We start from the raw sequence: 22,573 nt of genomic DNA, 5'->3' as shown, positions 1-22,573 counted from the left end.
AGAGTCCCTTGGACTGCGAGGAGATCCAACCAGTCCATCCTAAAGGAGATCAGTCCTGGGTGTTCATTGGAAGGAATGATGCTAAAGCTGAAACTCCAGTATTTTGGCCACCTCATGCGAAGAGTTGACTCATTGAAAAAGACTCTGATGCTGGGAGGGATTGGGGACAGGAGGAAAAGGGGACGACAGAGGATGAGATGGCTGGATGGCATCACTGACTCGATGGACGTGAGTGTGAGTGAACTCCGGGAGATGGTGATGGATAGGGAGGCCTGGGGTGCTGCGATTCATGGGGTCACAAAGAGTCAGACACGACTGAGTGACTGAACTGAACTGAACTGAAAAGTTAAAACATCAGGGCAATTTTTGGCTCTCTTAAAATGATCTGAGTTTCTTGTGCTTATGGCAGCTTAGTAAATTGTTGCTAGATGTATTATTATGCAATAACTTACTCAACAGAATTGAGAACCTATAATTCTTAAGTGAAAAATTCTCCACCCATTGTTTTGTTTTTATAATGTGTTTCAGTATTAATATGAATGAATATGCAAACTTACAGATGATGTTTTTTAAAGGACTGGGAAAATTTTTTATCCAGACATGTTATAAACGAGAGACGTGCATCATTACTTCGTTGTTGGGTGTATTCTGCTTTGTTTTTTTGAAGCCATAATATTTTTTTCCCTCCATGTAAATTTTATGCTTTTCAGTTTGTTATCATAATACGTGTTTCGAGTTAAAAGTGTATTTCACCTATTTAAATCCTTGGATTATCTCAGGACTGGCTGGAAGCAATAGAAGAGCATTCTGCTTACAGCACACACTACTGTTCCCAAGACCAAGTGACTGATGATGAAGAAGATGATGCAGTTTCTGCTGTAGACTTGAAGGAATCCTTAGAGGTAAGTAGAAAATGTAACTTGACCTGTACAGCTAACTCTATCACTCAGGTTTTACTAAGAATATTTTTCTTAATATGAGGTTTTGAATTTAGATTTCTGTCCAGAATGCAAATAGTATTACTCTTTTAGTAATATTCTTCTGCTACTTATACTGTCTCTCTTATGGTAATAATGATCAAATATCTCTGTAAATAGGCTGTAATGATAGGCATGTGCCTACGTATATCTTTTTTGGCTAAAATGTTTATGCTGTGATCAGATTGTCATTCTCTTTGAAAACTGCTGCCAGGAGGGGAGACGTGCATTGCTTGCCTTACTGCCCTTTATGACTTCACTATATATTTCAGAGTTTAAATAATGCAACCATAGTGATACCTTCCCTGGTCTGTAGTTTCATTTAAAAGCACGTGTAATCTCTAACTTCCTTGATTAGAGGTAAGGTTAAAGCGTCAGTGATGAATGGGGAGGGCCTCATCTGAAGTGACATCAATGCCTCATCCACAGAGACATACCAACATAAGTAATTGAGATAGGTATCTTTTTTCTTGGCATCAGTTTTGTGGCTGTACCTTTTGAATGAATGGGTTTGGAAGAATTAGAACTACAAAAGGATAATGCGTTTTGATTTAAATAATTATATCAGAACATGTGAATTTGCCTATGCAATTTAATCTTTTTTTAAATGAAATGAGTTTATTGCAGAATTTGAATGTTTCTACGTCAACAACTTTAGTGAATTTAAGTTTACTAATATCTAAGGAGTTTTATTGACTTAAGGATCTATCAACTTAAAATAAGAGATTCAGATATTTTGAATCCCTAATCATCTTATGGAACATGAAAAAATTTGAGCCCTTCCATGTTTGTTGAAGACATTCCCCAGAAGTTGACTGTTGCCTTACCAGCACCCCTTCTCTTTTAAAGTTGAATATGTAAAATGACAACCATAAACATAATTTTCAGATTGGTGAACTTTGCAAAAGTAACATGTAACATCTACCTGTTCAAATAAAGAAGGTTTAAATATTTATACCCAAAGTCATGTTAGACAAGTAAAAAATAAAACTGTGCTAAATATTTTAACTTTTAATCAGTGTTCCTTAAGTGAAAAATCCTTCCCTATTTATGTACCTTCAACAAAAGGGTAAATAATAAAACCTGGAAGGGCTTACAAGGCACAACAACTTCTTTCCCAGGATTATGGTAATTTTAAGACCTTTTTAATGGAAGCTACAGGTAAAATATAAGCATACTAAGTTGCATATCATTAAAAAAAACTTCCTTGAGGAAATGTTTCTTCTTTAGCTTCATTTTCGAATTTTAGAGTTATCAAGCACAACTCTACCTTTTATTCCTTAGTTGAATATTGAGTTCTTATAATAACTTTAAACTCATGAGGTTTTTGCCTTGTAGATTTTATAGCACCTGAAGTCAGAGTTTCAGCCAGTGTTAAGTACTTGAGGTTTTGCAGATTTACACTTATCACTTTCTAGCAGAAGTTGAATGCTTCCCTCTGTCTCAATTTCTGGAGGTTGGTCAGAAAAGGTAAAATCTGACACGAGCCTGAGTTGTAGCTTGTGGTAGACTGGCTCCAGAACACCCTCAGTCCTTGGACTCTTAGGTTGCAGAGAAATACTGGGACCAATTTGTGAAATAGATCTATTCTAGATGTCTATAGACTTTCTAAAGGAAATGAGGAACTCTCGGACTGGAATGTTCTGCAACTACCAGAATTAACAAAAATTAACCTCATTCCCTCAACATGCTTTTGAACAAGTAAGTAGACTTAGAAGAAATTGGGGGGGATAGGGGAGTGTCCACACAGAGTGACTGTGTCGTATGATGCTCTTGGTCCCATTGTACCTCTTCAATGAGGGGCCTTCAGAAACTTAAAACATTTTGTCTGAGCCCCCAGTCTGTCACTGTCTTGAGGTTTGGCCTGCAGGGAGAAAAGTGTAAGACAAATCATAAAAATATTGGCCTTACAGTTGTTGCCTTCATGGCAACTTGAAAATATTTCAGAAATAAAAACTGGAAGAGAAATTCAATCAGGTGTTGGTATAGAACTCTACTGTCTAATATGATTGCTGCTAGATACATGTAACTATTTACATTTAAATGAATTAGAGTTAAATGAAAAATCCAGTAACTTTTTTTTTAGTTTAATTTTCGTAGCTGTACTGGGTCTTCATTGCTCTAGTTGTAGCAGGCGGGGGCTACTGTCTGGCTGCAGAGGGCCAGCTTTCACTGTGTGACTTCTCTCATCTCGGAGGACGGGCTCCAGGGCGCGCGGGCTTCAGAGGTTGCAGTTCTCGGTCTTTAAAGCACAAGCTCAACAGTTGTGGCACATGGGCTTAGTTGCTCCTTAACATGTGGGGTCTTCCGTGACCTGCAGTCTAACCTGTGTCTCCTGCATTGGCGGGTGGATCCTTTACACTGAGCTACCAGAGAAGTCCTAGTTCCTTATTTTAATTAGCCACGTTTCAAGTGCTCAGCATTTCGGACTCTTTTGTTGACTCTGAGGGCTACTCCCTTTCTTCTAAGGGATTCTTGCCCACAGTAGTAGACATAATGGTCATCTGAGTTAAATTCATCCATTCCAATCCATTTTAGTTCCCGATTCTTAAAATGTCGATGTTCACTCTTGTTATCTTCTGTTTGACCACTTCCAATTTACCTTGATTCATGGACCTAACATTCCAGGTTCCTATGCAGTATTCTTTACAGCATCAGACTTGACTTCCATCACCAGTCACATCCACAGCTGGGTGTTGTTTTTGCTTTGGTTCTGTCTCTTCATTCTTTCTGGAGTTAGTTCTCCGCTGTTTTCCAGTAGCATATTGGGCACCTACCAAACTGGGGAGTTCATCTTTGAGTGTCCTGTCTTTTTGCCTTTTCATACTGTTCATGGGGTTCTCAAGGCAAGAATACTGAAGTGGTTTGCCATTCCCTTCTCCAGTGGACCACGTTTTGTCAGAACTCTCCACCATGACCTGCCGGTCTTGGGTGACCCTATACAGCATGGCTCATAGTTTCATTGAGTTAGACAAGGCTGTGGTCCATGTGATTAGTTTGATTAGTTTTCTGTGGTTGTGGTTTTCATTCTGTCTGCCCTCTAATGGAGAAGGATAAGAGGCTTATGGAAACTTCCTGATGGAAGAGACTGACTGAGGGAGAAACTGGGTCTTGTTCTGATGGGCGAGGCCATGCTCCATAAATCTTTAATCCAATTTTCTGTTGAAGGGCAGGGCTATGTTCCCTCCCTGTTGTTTGACCTGAGGCCAAACTGTGGTGGAGGTAATGAAGATAATGGTGACCTCCTTCAAAAGGTCCCAAGCACACACTACCACACCCAGTGCCCCGAACCCTGCAGCAGGCCGCTGCCAACCCACACCTCTGCTGGAGACTCCTGGACACTCACGGGCAAGTCTGGGTCAGTCTCTTGTGGAGTCCCTGTGCCTTTCCCTGGGTCCTAGTGCGCACAAGGTTTTGTTTCCCCAAGAGTCTGTTTCCCCAGTCCTGTGTACTTCTGGAGGCTCTGTGGAGGGAGTTAATGGTGACCTCCTCCAAGAGGGCTTATGCCGGGTGCAGGTCTGCTGCACCCGGAGCTCCTGCCCCTGTGGCAGACCATTGCTGACCTGTACCTCCGCAGGAGATACTCAAACACTCAAAGGCAGGTCTGGCTCAGTCTCTGTGGAGTCTCCTGGTGCGCATAAGGTTTTGTTTGAGCCCTCCGAGCATCTCTGGCAGGTATAGGGTTTTATTCTAAATGCGATTTTGCTCTTCCTCCTGTCTTGCTGGGGCTTCTCCTTTGCCCTTGGACTTGGGTATCTTTTTTTTTTGCTGGGATCCAACATTCTTCTGTCAGTGGTTGTTCAGCAGTAAGTTGTAATTTTGGAGTTCTCTCAAGAGAAGATGAGCACACGTCCTTCTCTCCACCATCTTGCAAGCTAAGTATGGTACTTGGATGCAATCTCAAAAACGACAGAATGCCCGCTCTTCATCGCCAAGGCACACCACTCAGTGTCACAGTAATCCAGGTTTGTGCTCCAACCAGTAACGCCGAAGAAGCTGAAGTTGAACAGCGCTATGAAGACCTACAAGGCCTTTTAGAACTAACACCCAAAAAAGATATCCTTTTCATTATAGGGGACTGGAAAGCAAAAGTAGGAAGTCAAGAAACACCTGGAGTAATAGGCAAATTTGGCCTTGGAGTACAGAATGAAGCAGGGCAAAAGCTAATAGAGTTTGCTAAGAGAATGCACTGGTCATAGCAAACACTGTCTCCCAACAACACAAGAGAAGACTCTACATATGGACATCACCAGATGTTCAACACTGAAATCAGATTGATTATATTCTTTGTAGCCAAAGGTGGAGAAGCTCTATACAGTCAGCAAAAATAAGACCAGGAGCTGACTGTGGCTCAGATCATGAACTCCTTATTGCCACATTCAGACTGAAAATTGAAGAAAGTAGGGAAAACCAGTACACCATTCAGGTATGACCTAAATCAAATCCCTTATGATTATACAGTGGAAGTAAGAAATAGATTCAAGGGATAAGATCTGATAGACAACCTGAAGAACAATGGAAGGAGGTTTGTGACATTGTACAGGAGGCAGGGATCAAGACCATCCCCAAGAAAAAGATATGCAAAAAGGCAAAATGGTTTTCCTAGGAGGCCTTAAAATAGCTGAGAAAAGAAGAGAAGTGAAAGGCAAAGGAGAAAAGGAAAGATGTACTCATTTGAATGCAGAGTTCCAAAGAATAGCAGGGAGAGATAAGAAAGCCTTCCTCATTGATCAATGCAAAGAAATAGAGGAAAACAATAGAATGGGAAAGACTAGAGATCTCTTCAAGAAAATTAGAGATACCAGGGGAACATTTCATGCAGCGATGGGCTCGATAAAGGACAGAAATGGTATGGACCTAACAGAAGCAGAAGATATTAAGAAGAGGTGGCAAGAATACACAGAAGAACTGTACAAACAGATGTACATGACCCAGATAACCTTTTTCATGACCCGGATAACCACAATGGTGTGAACACTCACCTAGAGCCAGATATCCTGGAATACCAAGTTAAGTGGGCCTTAGGAAACATCACTATGAACAAAGCTAGTGGAGATGATGGAATTTCAGCTGAACTATTTCAAATCTTAAAAGATGATGCTGTGAAAGTGCTACACTCAATATGCCAGCAAATTTGGAAAACTCAGCAGCGGCCACAGGTCTGGAAAAGGTCAGTTTTCATTCCAATCCCTAAGAAAGGCAATGCCAAAGAATGCTCGAACTACCACACAATTGCACTCATCTCGCACACTAGAAAAGTAATGCTCAAAATTCTCCAGACCAGGCTTAAACAGTATGTGAACCATGAACTTCCAGATGTTCAAGCTGGATTTAGAAAAGGCAGAGCATCCAGGAATCAAATTGCCAACATCCACTGGATCATCAAAAAAGCAAGAGAGTTCCAGAAAAACATCTACCTCTGCTTTATTGACTATGCCAAACACTTTGATTGTGTGGATCATAATAAACTGTGGAAAATTCTTAAAGAGATGCAAATACCAGACCACCTTACCTGTCTCCTGAGAAATCTGTATGCAGGTCAAGAGGCAACAGTTAGAACTAGACATGGAACAACAGACTGGTTCCAAATTGGGAAAGGACTGCGTCAAGGCTGTATATTGTCACCCTGCTTATTTAACTTCTATTCAGAGTACATCATGTGAAATGCCAGGCTGGATGAAGCACAAACTGGAGTCAAGATTGCCAGGAGAAATATCAGTAACTTCAGATATGCAAATGACACCACCCTTATGGCAGAAAGCGAAGAAAAACTAAAGAGCCTCTTGATGAAAGTGAAAAAGGAGAGTGAAAAAGTTGGCTTAAAACTCAACATTCAAAAAACTGAGATCACAGCATCCGGTCCCATCAGTTCATGACAAATAGATGGAGAAACAATGGAAACAGTGAGAGACTTTATTTTTCTGTGCTCCAAAATCACTACAGATGGTGACTGCAGCCATGAAATTAAAGGACACTTGCTCCTTGGAAGAAAAGCTATGACCAACCTAGACAGCATATTAAAAAGCAGAGATGTTACTTTGCCAACTAAGGTCTGTCTAGTCAAGGCTATGGTTTTTCCAGTGGTCATGTATGGATGTGAGACTTGGACTATAAAGAAAGCTGAGCACCGAAGAATTGATGCTTTTGAACTGTGGTGATGGAGAAGACTCTGGAGAGTCCCTTGGACTGCCAGGAGATCCAACCAGTCCATCCTAAAGGAAATCAGTCCTGAATATTCTTTGAAAGGACTGATGCTGAAGCTGAAACTCCAATACTTTGCTCACCTAATGTGAAGAGCTGACTCATTTGAAGAGACCCTGATGCTGGGATCGATTGAAGGCGGGAGAAGGGGACAACAGAGGATGAGATGGTTGGATGACATCACCGACTCGATGGACATGAGCTTGAGCAATCTCCGGGAGTTGGTGACGGGCAGGAAGACCTGTCATGCTGCAGTCCATGGGGTCACAAAGAGTCGGACATGACTGAGTGACTTAACTGAGGAAGTGCTCAATAGTCACATGTGGCTGTCACCTTGGACAATGCAGATATAGAGTGTTTCCATCATCATAGAAAGTTCTTTTGGATCAAACTGGGATGGGTGCTTACATTTGGGGTGGCACTAGGAAAGCAGGGGTTTTATTCATTGAGGATCTCTTGATTCTTACAGGCTCTGAACTATACCTGTGTTATAAGAAGTAATGAACAGATGATGATAAATTTTAAACATATGAGAAAGTGATATCAGACTTTATTGACTGAAGAGTAAATGATTCCTAATTAAAGTGAATGCAGGAAGATGAGTGTACATCAGCTCAAAGCTGATAGAGTGATACCCATACAAGAAATCAAGCATATATATATATATATATATATATATATATATATATATACACACACACACACACACACACACACACTCCATATATATATATGGAGTATGGGGTTATCCTTGAAGTGGATCTGGCTGGAGTTTGTAAAGTTTGGAGATGAGTATGGGGCTCCAGGGCTCAGGATGCTGGCTGTTGTAGGCAGAGGAAGGTTATCTGGATTCTACAATCCATTATTTTTAAAGTTAATGTCATTAAGGTACAATTTTTATGTAGTAAAATGAGGGCATTGTAGTGTCTTCAGTTTGATATGTTTTGACAAATACCCTGTACAGCCGTCACTCCTACCCAGGTGTGGAATGATTTCATCATTGCAAAAAGATCTCTATTCCCCTTCCAGACAGTGCCCTCTACGCCATCTCAGGCAGCCACTGAGCTGCTTTGTCATCATGGTCTTTGTCAGCTTTGTCCACTCTAGGATTCCAGCTACATGGAATCACACCATATGTCTCTTTGGTGGCTGTCATCGTTCACCCACAATGTTGTGTGTATCAGTAGTTTCTTTTTATTGATGTTAGAACGCAGTCTGCTTTGGTCCTTTTTTAAAAATTGAAGTGTAATTGATTTACAGTGTTGTGTTAGTTTCTGATGTACATTAGTAATTCAGTTATACATATATACTTTTTCTTACTGTTTTCCATTATGGTTTAATATAGGATATTGAATATAGTTGCCTGTGCTGTACAGATCAGATCAGTCGCTCAGTCGTGCCCGACTCTTTGCAACCCCATGAATCGCAGCATGCCAGGCCTCCCTGTCCATCACCAACTCCTGGAGTTCACGCAGACTCAAGTCCATCGAGTCAGTGATACCATCCAGCCATCTCATCCTCTGTCGTCCCCTTCTCCTCCTGTCCCCAATCCCTCCAAGCATCAGAGTCTTTTCCAATGAGTCAACTCTTTGCATGAGGTGGCCAAAGTACTGGAGTTTGAGCTTTAGCATCATTCTTTCCAAAAAAATCCCAGGGCTGATCTCCTTCAGAATGGACTGGTTGGATCTCCTTGCAGCCCAAGGGACTCGCAAGAGTCTTCTCCAGCACCACAGTTCAAAAGCATCAATTCTTCAGCGCTCAGCCTTCTTTACAGTCCAACTCTCACATCCATACATGACCACAGGAAAAACCATAGGCTTGACTAGACAAACCTTTGTTGGCAAAGTAATGTCTCTGCTTTTGAATATGCCATCTAGGTTGGTCATAACTTTCCTTCCAAGGAGTAAGCGTCTTTTAATTTCATGGCTGCAGTCACCATCTGCAGTGATTTTGGAGCCCAGAAAAACAAAGTCTGACACTGTTTCCACTGTTTCCTCATCTATTTGCCATGAAGTGATGGGACTGGATGCCATGATCATCGTTTTCTGAATGTTGAGCTTTAAGCCAACTTTTTCACTCTTCTCTTTCACTTTCATCAAGAGGCTCTTTAGTTCCTCTTCACTTTCTGCCATAAGGGTGGTGTCATCTGTATATCTGAGGTTACTGAGATTTCTCCCAGCAATCTTGATTCCAGCTTGTGTTTCTTCCAGTCCAGCATTTCTCATGATGTACTCTGCATATAAGTTAAATAAGCAGGGTGACAATATACAGCCTTGATGTACTCCTTTTCCTATTTGGAACCAGTCTGTTGTTCCATGTCCAGTTCCAACTGTTGCTTCCTGACCTGCATACATATTTCTCAAGAGGCAGATCAGGTGGTCTGGTATTCCCATCTCTTTCAGAATTTTCCACAGTTTATTGTGATCCACACAGTCTAAGGCTTTGGCATAGTCAATAAAGCAGAAATAGATGTTTTTCTGGAACTCTCTTGCTTTTTCCATGATCCAGTGGATGTTGGCAATTTGATCTCTGGTTCCTCTGCCTTTTCTAAAACCAGCTGGAACATCAGGAAGTTCACGGTTCACATATTGCTGAAGCCTGGCTTGGAGAATTTTGAGCATTACTTTACTAGCATGTGAGATGAGTGCAATTGTGCAGTAGTTTGAGCATTCTTTGGCATTGCCTTTCTTTGGGATTGGAACGAAAACTGACCTTGTCCAGTCCTGTGGCCACTGCTGAGTTTTCCAAATTTGCTGGCATATTGAGTGCAGCACTTTCACAGCATCATCTTTCAGGATTTGGAATAGCTCAGCTGGAATTCCATCACCTCCACTAGCTTTGTTCGTAGTGATGCTTTCTAAGGCCCACTTGACTTCACATTCCAGGATGTCTGGCTCTAGGTCAGTGATCACACCATGGTGATTATCTGGGTCGTGAAGATCTTTTTTGTACAGTTCTTCTGTGTATTCTTGCCATCTCTTCTTAATATCTTCTGCTTCTGTTAGGTCCATAACCATTTCTGTCCTTTATCGAGCCCATCTTTGCATGAAATGTTCCTTTGGTATCTCTGATTTTCTTGAAGAGATCTCTAGTCTTTCCCATTCTGTTGTTTTCCTCTATTTCTTTGCATTGATCACTGAAGAAGGCTTTCTTATCTCTTCTTGCTATTCTTTGGAACTCTGCATTCAGATGTTTATATCTTTCCTTTTCTCCTTTGCTTTTCACTTCTCTTCTTTTCACAGCTATTTGTAAGGCCTCCCCAGACAGCCATTTTGCTTTTTTGCATTTCTTTTCCATGGGGATGATCTTGATCCCTGTCTCCTGTACAATGTCACGAACCTCATTCCATAGTTCATCAGGCTCTCTATCTATCAGATCTAGGCCCTTAAATCTATTTCTCACTTCCACTGTATAATCTTAAGGGATTTGATTTAGGTCATACCTGAATGGTCTAGTGGTTTTCCCTACTTGCTTCAATTTAAGTCTGAATTTGGCAACAAGGAGTTCATGGTCTGAGCCATAGTCAGCTCCTGGTCTTGTTTTTGCTGACTGTATAGAGCTTCTCCATCTTTGGCTGCAAAGAATATAATCAATCTGATTTCGGTGTTGACCATCTGGTGATGTCCATGTATAGAGCTGTACAGTAGGACCTTATTTTTTATTTTGTATATAGTAATTTATATCTGCTTATGCTTCAGCTCTCAATTAACCAACTATGGGATTGTCTGTATGTGGCAAACAGGCTGAAATTAATGACCTCTCTGCTATCCTAGCCACTCCTCCATAGATACCTACTCCTTTGATACACAGTTTTGAACTGTCTCCTATGTCAGGATGGACAAAGCAATTTAACATCAACTTAAAACCAACAGCAGAACTCTGGATGGGAAGAAGTAGCAGCAGGAGACCTGTGTCCTGAGTGGAGCCCAGCTGCTCACCCAGGCGTCTGCCACCCTCTGTGGCCGAGGTCTGTGGGTGTGCTCCTGTTCTTGGGCTCTGTGCCCAGGTATCCTGGGTATAAAATACTGTCACACTTCAGCTATTAGAACACTGCTCACATGGGAGCTCATTTAAGTAGGGTCAATAAACATGGAAACCTAAGGAGTCCCTGACATAAGGTGCGTGGCATGGAAGTCAGTGAGACACCATGCTGGGCTCTGTGAAGAACGTATGAACATTAACCTTCCTCAATCCCTGGTGGCTCCAACGGTAAAGAATCTGCCTGCAATGCAGGAAACCCTGGCTCGATCCCTGGGTCGGAAAGATCCCCTGGAGAAGGAAATGGCAACCCACTCCAGTATTCCTGCCTGGAGAATTCCATGGACAGACACGGGCTACAGTCTATGGGGGTGGCAAAGAGTCAGACATGACTGAGACTAAGTACACACACACTATTAGATTTTTCGGTTTTTGTACTGCAACCAATAGCCACTAAGAGGAACTGATAACAAATTGGAGAATGTGGATTTTTAAAAATTGTGTTTATAACTACTGCTGCTTCTTAGCATCAATTAAACGATATTAATTGTTTAGAATAGCAGATACCTGTTTGTATACAACTATGAAATAGCATGTGTAGATGGAATCTTCTCCAGCTTACCTACCGTGTAACTCTTAAGTAAATTGTGGATCAGGATAAGATTTTTACTGTTAGAGATGCTGAAGGACGATGAATATAGTTCAAGTATTTGAGGATGATGCAGGAGAATGTTTCTTGTCTTTAATTGTAACCACAGGAACTACGATTATAGATTCACAGTCTGCAAATGAAGCTCTTGTTTGCTTTTGTGCACCCAGCTAACTTTTCAGCATAGAAAAAAAAGAGACAGAAAACAGTAGTATTGATGCGCATGGGCAGGGGTATTAAATATGTATAGAGTGAAATGACAATTTTCTATAAATAAATGATGAGTGATACATTTGGTTGTGTGGTACATGTTTTCAGTGGCCCCTGATTGACTTTTTTCTTGCCCTAAATGTGTATTTAAAGACTGTGTCTGAAAGAATTATCCAGCATATCGTTTCTGTTTCTGTGATGGCACAGAAAGGTACTGGCACAGTGTAGGTATTCTTCCTATCTCCCTCCCCTGCAAAAAATGAACCGCATTTTTATGTTGTTGGAGCTCTCAAAATGGAGTAATGTACATTTTAAAGAGAACATTGCCTGTCACGAATGTGGTACCGTGATTAATTCCGCTGTGGTTGAGCTGAGTTGAACCACTGAAAGATTTATCAGGTGGGAAGCATGCGTACCTGTATCACCTTGGCACGTAGATCTGATTTAGGGGGAGTAAAAATGTTGGGTGATGAGCCAGTTGATGTTAGGAGTACAAAGTAGAGAAGATTCATGCGTGCGTGCTCAGTCATGCCTGACTCTTTGCCACGCCTTGGACAGTAGCCCACCAGGCTCCTCTGTCCATGGGATTCTCCAGGTAAGAATACTGGAATGGATTGGCATTTCCTTCTCTAGGGGATCAAACCCTGGTCTTCTGCTTGGCAGACGGATTCTTTACCACTGAGCAACCAGAGAAGAATTCATAGGCTTAATGTATTACTCAACCTACAACAGTATGATAATCTTGATAAGCTCACAGTTCTCAGAATATTTTCTTATTGCCATAACCAACCAACTTTACAGTGATGATTTTCTTGCTTCTTATTCTTGCTTCTTAGTTTCCTTTAAAGGGAAACTAAAAAAAACTTATTTCAGAATTACAGATTTATCTGATTTTTCATTTTTGGACTTAAAAATCTATACTAAGATGGGATGCAGTTTACATCATGAAACTCTGTATGTTTTTCTTTTAGGGATCTAAATATGTAGAAATTTCCGATTACACGGAAGACTGCTTTACCTTATTTTTATAAGCTTTCACTGACTGAAAAAATATCCTGCTGGTCTGATTATGTGGGGGCTGTGCTCACTTAGATTTGCTGAATGAAAATCCGGTTGTGGTTTCCAAATGTTACTACCATCTGGATTTTTTCAAACAAAAACAATTTCTAAAAGATATTCTTAATGAGTGCATTTTATAATTTCTCGATGAATTTAACAAGCTTACTAAGTGTGAATAAATCAGAAACCTCAGATATATATTGTGTAATGAGTTATTAGAAGTAATTGATACAGTTGTGTAGTGTCTTGACATGTTGAATGTATTTAAAATTTAGAAGATTTTTTTATTAATCTGTACATGGTTATATTCAGTTTCTAAGGTGATTTTCTCTCACCCTTTTCTCTCTGTTAGGAACGTGTTTCGATTATTACAGTATATCAACCTGTGAGATAAAAAGTTTCAATGGCAATATTAAAGCATATGTACTGTAAAAATCCTGTATTTAACTTTTCTTTTGTTTTCTTTTCCAGAAAGCACAGATATGCCAACAGAGACTAGATAAAGAAATTTCCAACTTTCTCAAGATGATCAAGGAGGGTGACATGGCTCAAGGTAAAAAAAAAATAAAACCCCACTCTTTAAGACACCCATCATCATAGATGTTCATCTTTTGGTTGGTTATACATTACAGATAATTTTTGGTTTTGAATTCAGAATTGTATTTGAAAAACAAAGTTAACCTTCTGGGGCTGTAATTCATTTTGGCTATGGAGTGAGAGTTCTGTTTACGAATCCCAGAAGACTTGGGTTTTGGAGTCAAATTGTCTTAGATTTGAATCCTTGTTCTGCCACTTATTACTTGTTACTTTTAAGCAGGACAGTTAATTTCTCAGAGGTTTAGTTTCCCTGCCTGTAAAATGAAGGGGTTGGCAGTTCCCAGGCCTTGGTCTTTTCCCATTCTGTGAACGTATACATGAACTTTTCTAATTATTAATCTCCTTTTCAAAGGTAAATTTTTATACCTTTACTGTTCTTTAGTTATGAATTACCAAGAGTTAATTATAAGTACTCCAGCAATCAAAGTACAACCCAATGCAAAATACAAAAATCCCAATATAAAATTCAATATGCAAATTAGGTTTTGAGACAAAATTGATTACTTTGTAAATTAAACAGTTATCCTGTGCCTTAGACTTGAGACTTTTAACAGTTGCTTTAGACTTTAGCTCTGATATGTTTTTAAATAACTCCACTAAAATTTAATCAACTTAGTTGTCTATGAGATTATGACTATATCAATTTTAATAATGATCTAGTTTGTATGTGCCCGGGAAAGGTGAAGGTATGTTGATATCAGAATAAACTGAGCATAAAAGTTCTGTATCTGTCCAGATGTACCTCAGGCATCACTTTGCTTCAGTTCAACAAACACTTATTTATATGAGTGATGACAGCTTGGGAAGGGTAGCAGTCATTTTGATTATTAACTGCCAACTGGAATATTTTATTACTTATGCTGTTTATGCTCAATGGGCTTTTAAATAATAACAGCTTCATTATATTTAATTCACATAAGCCTAGAATTCACCTATGTGGAGTGTATTGGTGGCTTTTAGTATGGTCACAGACTTATGCAACTATGACTGTCATTGAGCTTTTAAAATACCATCCTCACCAAGAATCATCAAAACTCAGCTGAGATACTAACAACATTTAAAAGATACAGAAACTGTGCAGAGTGAGGTGAAATGTAAAGATTATTTTTTTTCATCTGGACCAAAGTAAGAAATTATAACAGAACTACAACCAAATTGTTTTTCTTTTTTTTTCTTTTGAACCTTGAGACAGATGTCTTGGTTCAGGTCACCTGTATGACTTGCCACTCATAATGGCATGCATAATAATGGCATGCATCAGTTGTGCTCTTAGAGACATACATGGTATTCAGTACCAAGAGTGCGTTCACTTTGCACAGTGACGTCTGGGAAACTTTGAAAAATATTTGTGATTTGACAGCACAATTTCATGTATCTGCAGTAAAAGTCAGTGGGTTTATACATGAACGATTATAGACATTATTTTCTGAAAGACTGGTGTAGGTAAATAGAACACACCCTCAGAAATAGAGATAATTTCATGAATGGAGTTAGAGCGTTGAAGGTCACCGAGGCTGCTCTTAATGCCAGTGGATTGTACAGACTAACCCGGCACATGGGCTTTATTAAAGGAAGCTGATAGATACACATCCTACCCCAAACTGCCTACGTAGTTTCCCAGTGACGTCTCAAGAGGAAAAACTAAAATGTTTGTGGACGGAATCCAGATCTTGTGGTTGGGATTGTTAGTTGGTTTACGTTTTGGTACAAAATTGTATGAATGTGAACTTTTAAGACTCCCACCCTCTTTCTTACTGCATCTTCTATGGTGCACGTTCCGCTCTGTGCCGCCTGTGTCCAGATCACTGCAGCGCCTGCCCTTTACTCTCCCGGCCTTCTGGGAAACCCCCTCTGCGTTCCATGCTTAAAGGGGGTTCAGTCAGAAGGCTTTCAGGAACTCTTCCAATTCAAATGCTGTGAAGTACTGCATTATTGCTGCCAGATTCATTTTAGAAAGTTACAGTTTAAAAATGATTATAAATGTGTTTTTGTTTTTTTTTTTGCCTGAGAAAATCTTTTAAGTGTCCTTGAAACTGCAGAATAAAATACGAACTTTTTATCTTGGCATTTAAGGATGTTCTTAACCTGATCACAAACTGATTTTTTAGCTTTATTTACAGTTCTTCTCCCCATGATCCCTGTGGAACACTTTTGACCAAACACTGTGTCTTTTGGTCCTCTGTAATACTTTTGTTTTCATGTGTGTGTTAGTCATTCAGTTGTGTCTACACTCTCTGTGACCCCCATGGACTCTGGCCCATCAGGCTCCTCTGTCCATGGGCTCCAGGCAAGAATGCTGGAGTGGGTAGCCATTCTCCAGGGGATCTTCCCAACGCAGGGATTGAACCCTGGTCTCCCACATTGCAGGCAGATTCTTTACTATCTGAGCCACTATCGTTTTCATGAGTGGACCTTAAGCCTAATTTCTATCTGGATTAATACCAAAGTTACGTATCTGACATGGACAACACATCATTCAAGGTGTAAAGAATGCAGTACTGAAATTGCTACAATTTGATCTTTACCAAAAACCTGGTTACAAAAATAAATAAAATCACTCAAACTTATAAAACTTTTGGAAGACTTCCTGAAGGCCATGTAGTCAATCTGTTCTACACGACAACTCTAAATTTACCCTTAGGTGTAATAGCCAGGTTTTGACCATTGTAACTACTGTTGTATGGTACACTTATATTTGATCACATCACTTGATTACCATAGGATTCTTGGCAATGAGATTAATGGATGAAAATATATTAATGTTTTTGAACCTATTGATATATACTTATAAGTAACTTTCCAAAAAAGATACATTACTTTACATGCCAAGTTTAATGCATGCACTTTATTGCTAATTCCCTGGTTGAAGACATTATCATGTTTTCAGTTACCGAAAAGAAAAAATCTTGAAAAGCACTTTTGTTCAACCCACTTACAACTTTAGTCAAAGTTCTGGACTTTGAGTAAGGATTCTTATCGCCCCTTCACTGTTACCATACCAGCCCAAGCCACCCTCATCTCCTTCGTGTGCTATTAAAAACAGCCTCCTGACTCAAACCCCACCCGTGTCCCTACAGTCCCTGCCCCAGGGATCCTTCTAAAGCATTAGCGGGTTGATACTCTTAGCTCAGAACACCCCTTTGCTTCCAGGTCTTCTCACTTAGAGACAAAGATGAAGCCCTTCTAATGATCTACAGAGTCTTCCTGTCCTGTCTCACCTCTCTGTCCTCCTCTCCTGCCTGCCTCTCTGCAGCCTCACTGGCCTTGCTCTTCCTTAAAGCTGCCTGGGTGTGCTGGCCCTTCTGCCTGGAAGGCTTTTCTCCAGGACTTTCCCTGACCCCCACCCCCCTTGCTCCAGCAGAACCTTGCTTGATGCCCTGGGCCCTTGATCACTATCAACTTTAGAAGCATTCTTAGGGCTTCTTTGCCCTTGGCCCTCTGATTGGCTCCAGCTGACAGAGATTTTGTCAGGAGATGGGGTAGGGTGGGAGGAGGGGTGGGTTGGGGTCACCTGGCTCCCTCCGGCATGGCTGTGGTCTGCCTGTGGCTGGACTCCCCTCTCGATGGGCCCAGGGCCCTAGTCTATGACTCCAGTTCCCACTGCTCTCTTCCTTTGCCCTCTGTCCCAGGATGGTCCTGCCTGCCTGTCTGTCCACTCACCCTCCTCATCTTTGTGAGTCACCTCCTTTTAAAATTATCTTAGTTACACTTTGACTTTGTACGCTCTTTCTGCCATGATGTTATTGATACCAAGTCCTATCTCAACATCCGACTCAGACTCTCTGCATCTCTGGCTGTGCGTTTTTCTTCTCTTTGTCACTTACCAACCTTCGTGTGTGTGTGTGTGTGTGTGTGTGTGTGTGTGTGTGCGTGCGTGTGCGCGCGCGCGCGAAGTTGACTGTCTACCTCTCCTGTTGGAATATAAACTCCACAAAGGGAGGAACTTTGTTTTATTCACTGATTATCTTCAGCACCTAAACTATGTGCATAGCACATAGTAGGCGCTTGTGTTCCCTTGGCCCTTGTCCAACCTCCCCTCCCCCTTCCACACACACACACACAGACACATTTTGAGTGAATGAAATGAGTAACATATTTAGCTAATAAATTTATAAAATTTCTGTTGAATTCGGGGAGAAACAAGTACTACATTTGTTCTGTCAAGTTAATGAGTATACAGATCATACAATTCAGTGAAATCTTTTTTTTTCCCCCACTTTATTTATTTACTTTTTTGGAGGCTAATTACTTTACAGTATGTATTGGTTTTGCCATACATTGACTTGAATCTGCCACGGGTATACATGTATTCCCCATCCTGAAGCCCCCTCCCACCTCCCTCCCCATCCCATCCCTCTGGGTCATCCCAGTGCACCAGCGCCGAGCGTCCTGTTCCATGCATCGAATCTGGACTGGCGATCCATTTTCACATATGATAATATACTTGTTTCAGTGCCATTCTCCCAAATCACCCCACCCTCGCCCTCTCCCACAGAGTCCAAAAGACTATTCTATACATCTGTGTCTCTTTTGCTGTCTCACATACAGGGTTATTGCCATCTTTCTAAATTCCATATATATACGTTAGTATACTGCTGCTAAGTCACTTCAGTCGTGTCCGACTCTGTGCAACCCCATAGACGGCAGCCCACCAGGCTCCCCCGTCCCTGGGATTCTCCAGGCAAGAACACTGGAGTGGGTTGCCATTTCCTTCTCCAATGCATGAAAGTGAAAAGTGAAAGTGAAGTCGCTCAGTCGTGTCTGACTCTTAGCAACCCCATGGACTGAAGCCTACCAGGCTCCTCCGCCCATGGGATTTTCCAAGCAAGAGTACTGGAGTGGGGTGCCATTTAGTATACTGTATTGGTGTTTTTCTTTCTGGCTTACTTCACTGTATAATAGGCTCCAGTTTCATCCACCTCATGAGAACTGATTCAAATGTATTCTTTTTAATGGCTGAGTAATACTCCATTGTGTATATGTACCACAGCTTTCTAATCCATTCGTCTGCTGATGGGCATCTAGGTTGCTTCCATGTCCTGGCTATTATAAACAGTGCTGTGATGAACATTGGGGTACACGTGTCTCTTTCAATTCTGGTTTCCTCGGTGTGTATGCCCAGCAGTGGGATTGCTGGGTCGTATGGCAGTTCTATTTCCAGTTTTTTAAGGAATCTCCACGCTGTTCTCCATAGTGGCTGTACTAGTTTGCATTCCCACCAACAGTGTAAGAGGGTTCCCTTTTCTCTACACCCTCTCCAGCATTTATTGCTTGTAGACTTTTGGATAGCAGCCATGCTGACTGGCATGAAATGGTACCTCATTGTGGTTTTGATTTGCATTTCTCTAATAATGAGTGATGTTGAGCATCTTTTCATGTGTTTGTTAGCCATCTGTATGTCTTCTTTGAAGAAATGTCTGTTTAGTTCTTTGGCCCATTTTTTGATTGGGTCATTTATTTTTCTAGAATTGAGGGGCAGGAGTTGCTTGTATATTTTTGAGATTAGCTCTTTGTCAGTTGCTTCATTTGCTATTATTTTCTCCCATTCTGAAGGCTGTCTTTCCAGCAAACAAAAGCCCACTTCCAGCAAACTAAAGCCCAGGACCAGACGGCTTCACAGCTGAATTCTACCAAAAATTTAGAGAAGAGTTAACAGCTATCCTACTCAAACTCTTCCAGAAAATTGCAGAGGAAGGTAAACTTCCAAACTCATTCTATGAGGCCACCATCACCCTAATACCAAAACCTGTCAAAGATGCCACAAAAAAGAAAACTACAGGCCAATTTCACTGATGAACGTAGATGCAAAAATCCTTAACAAAATTCTAGCAAACAGAATCCAACAACATATTAAAAAGATGATACATCATGACCAAGTGGGCTTTATCCCAGGAATGCAAGGATTCTTCAATATCTGCAAATCAACGTAATACACCACATTAACAAATTGAAAAATAAAAACCATATGATTATCCTAATAGATATAGAGAAAGCCTTTGACAAAATTCAACATCCATTTATGATTAAAAAAACCCTCCAGAAAGCAGGAATAGAAGGAACATACCTCAACATAATAAAAGCTATATATGACAAACCCACAGCAAACATAATCCTAAATGGTGAAAAATTGAAAGCATTTCCCCTAAAGTCAGGAACAAGACAAAGATGGCCACTCTCACCACTACTATTCAACATAGTTTTGGAAATTTTGGCCACAGGAGTCAGAGCAGAAAAAGAAATAAAAGGAATCCAGATTGGATTCCTCCAGAAGAAGTAAAACTCTCACTGTTTGCAGATGACATGATCCTCTACATAGAAAACCCTAAAGACTCCACCAGAAAATTACTAGAGCTAATCAATGAATATAGTAAAGCTGCAGGATATAAAATCAACACACAGAAATCCCTTGCATTCCTATACACTAATAATGAGAAAACAGAGAGAAATTAAGGAAACAATTCCATTCACCATTGCAATGAAAAGAATAAAATACTTAGGAATATATCTACCTAAAAAAACAAAAGACCTATATATAGGAAACTATAAAACACTGGTGAAAGAAATCAGTGAAATCTTGTAGGGACTTAAAGAGGGAAGAAACGGTTAGCCCTCCCTTCGGGAGCCGTTTGCATTCTTTAACGGATGGGGTTTCCACAGACAATGCCATTGGTTTTTATATCAGATTCTTCTCTGGATTCAGTGATTTTCCTGAGACGAACCTTTGAATAGCTCTTTTCACTGAGGATCTGTGAGTAGCAAACTTGCCCTCTCATCTAAATCCTTATTTGACTCCGCTGGGTTACAGTTACTGTCCATTCGTCGTCGTTTTTTTTTTTTAATATATAATTTTATTTAGTTTTTACTTCTGGCTATGGGTCTTTTGTCGCTGAGTGGGCTTTTCTCTAGGTGTGGCAAGCAGGGTCTGCGCTCTGGTTATGGTGTCAGGCTTCTCAGTGCGGTGGCTTCTCTTGTCGGGGGCACAGGCTCTGGGGTGCACAGGCTTCAGTAGCTGTGGCACGTAGGCTTGGTGGTCGTGCCTTCTGGGCTTAGTTGCTCCTCAACATGTGGGATCTTCCCAGATCAGGGATCAAACCCCCTGTTCCCTTAATTGGCGGGCAGATTCTTTATTGCTGAGCCTTCCAGGGAAGCCCCATCATTAGTGTGTTGAAGATGCAATTCCAGTTTCTTCTGGCTTCTAACATTCTAATGATGATTCTTTGGTAGGCTTTTTTTTTTTTTTTTTCTTTTTAAAGTTCTCTTATTGCTTTTCAAAGATCTCCCCTTTGTCTTTGTCGTTTTACAGTTTTAAAGTGTCTTACGTTTGCTCTTTGAGACTGTGTTTAATTCAAAGACTCGTTCGCTCCTCCTTCAGTCTAGGAAAGTTCTTTGTTGTCGCCTCACACTTTACTTCTTCATTCCTTCTCTTCCGCAGAAACTTCTTGTGGTCATGTTGGGAGGCTTCTTATTTTATCCCCCATCTCTTAGTGTCTCATTCTGTTTCTATTTTTTCTGTGTTACATTCTGAGTAATTTCCTCAGATCTACTTTCTAGTTTCAGTTTCTTTCTCAATTTGATCTAGTTCGTCTGTTTAGTCCTCTGACTTTCTAATCCTAAAGGACTGTATTTCATCACTGTAGAAATTCTAGGTGGTGGTTTTAAAAGTTTTTATTTTTTTCCATAGAGGACTGCTCTTCCATAGTACATATATTTCTAACTTTATTGCTAATAATTTTAAATATATAAAACTAAGCCCTTTTCAGTGTGTTCTTATGTCTCAAGCCGTTGGTGGAGCCAGTTCTTTGGTTTTGTTGGCTGACCGTCCCTTGGAATGGATTGTTTGCTTCACTTTGGATTTTAACTTTTTATTGAAAGTATGTTTTTCCTCCTCCTGGATTGTGGAACTGTCCCTTCACAGTAGTTTTGTTTCTGTTGAGGATGTAATCATTTTAAAATCGGATTGCATACTAAATGTGGTACAAGCTAGGGATTTCTGTTTTTCATGATGCCCACCCAGAGCACTGGTAGGAAATGCCCTTCTTCACTGCTGCCCTGCCCATTTCTGTTTTTTTCTGGGGATCCAGCCCTTTACAAGGCCTTGCTCTGCTTGGTGAGATCAGAGCCGCATCTCCCTTCATGAGGATGTGAAGGAGCAGCTCTCAGCTCCCCTACTTTGTCCAGCTGACCTCTGACCCCCCAGTGCTTGGCCTTCCCCATTGCACCTCTGCCTGTTCCTGTTCTGTCAGCCTTGACTTTTCTGTTGGTTTCCAGCATATCTGGGATTTTGTTCTTTCCAACTCTGATATATATTATATTATTACTATTATTTTATCAGCATCTTTATGGGTTTGGGTTGGAAGGATGTTTCCTCATCAGTGTAGTCAGCTAGGTACCACAAGTGTCCCATGCACTTTCTAATGTGAAATATGTCAGTAATGCACGAATTGTATTATCTAGAATACACGCAAATATAGACCTTTTTGTGTGTGCATTGTTTTGTGTACTTTTCATATATTTACTCGTTTTTAAAAAATATTTATTGATTTGGCTGTCCCAGATCTTAGTTGTGGCACGGAACCTCTTAGTTGCAGCATATGGAATCTAGTTCCCTCACCAAGGATTGAACCTGGGCCCCCTTCATTGGGAGCGTGGAGTCATAGCCACTAGACCATCAGGGAAGTCCTTATATTAACTCTTTTATTCCTTATGACAACCCAGTGTTAGTGCATGACTATTATGTCCATTTTATAAATAGGCTAACGGAGGCACAGAGAGCTTACGTAACTTGTCTTGGGTCACACAGTAAAAACCAGACAGAGTTTGATCCTAGGCAGCCTGGCTACAGAGACTGCTCTTCACCAGTAAAGAACCTGGACTAAATAAAAAATTCTGTATTTCCTTCTAA

The 22,573-nt window shown here is 40.7% G+C and overlaps 1 protein-coding gene and 1 long non-coding RNA gene across 4 annotated transcripts in view; one reads left to right on the top strand and one right to left on the bottom strand.

Annotated features, from left to right (window-relative positions):
• The window catches only part of OSBPL1A (oxysterol binding protein like 1A), a 228,221-nt gene that overhangs the window by 70,672 nt on the left and 134,976 nt on the right, over nucleotides 1-22,573 (top strand). For all 3 annotated transcript variants that reach the window (XM_025273327.3, XM_044934859.1, XM_025273328.2), the window contains exons 14-15: nucleotides 780-902; nucleotides 13,546-13,627. In XM_025273327.3, coding sequence (XP_025129112.2) covers nucleotides 780-902; nucleotides 13,546-13,627 — 205 coding nt within the window. The remainder of the gene's footprint in view (nucleotides 1-779; nucleotides 903-13,545; nucleotides 13,628-22,573) is intronic.
• The window catches only part of LOC112581387, a 36,625-nt gene continuing 16,025 nt past the window's right edge, over nucleotides 1,974-22,573 (bottom strand). Inside the window, exon 3 of the long non-coding RNA XR_003105936.2 lies at nucleotides 1,974-2,841. This is a non-coding gene — a long non-coding RNA (uncharacterized LOC112581387). The remainder of the gene's footprint in view (nucleotides 2,842-22,573) is intronic.

This window comes from Bubalus bubalis, chromosome 22 (genome assembly GCF_019923935.1).
Source record: "Bubalus bubalis isolate 160015118507 breed Murrah chromosome 22, NDDB_SH_1, whole genome shotgun sequence".
Lineage (NCBI taxonomy): Eukaryota > Metazoa > Chordata > Mammalia > Artiodactyla > Bovidae > Bubalus > Bubalus bubalis.
This window is presented reverse-complemented; position numbering and strand designations above follow the sequence as displayed.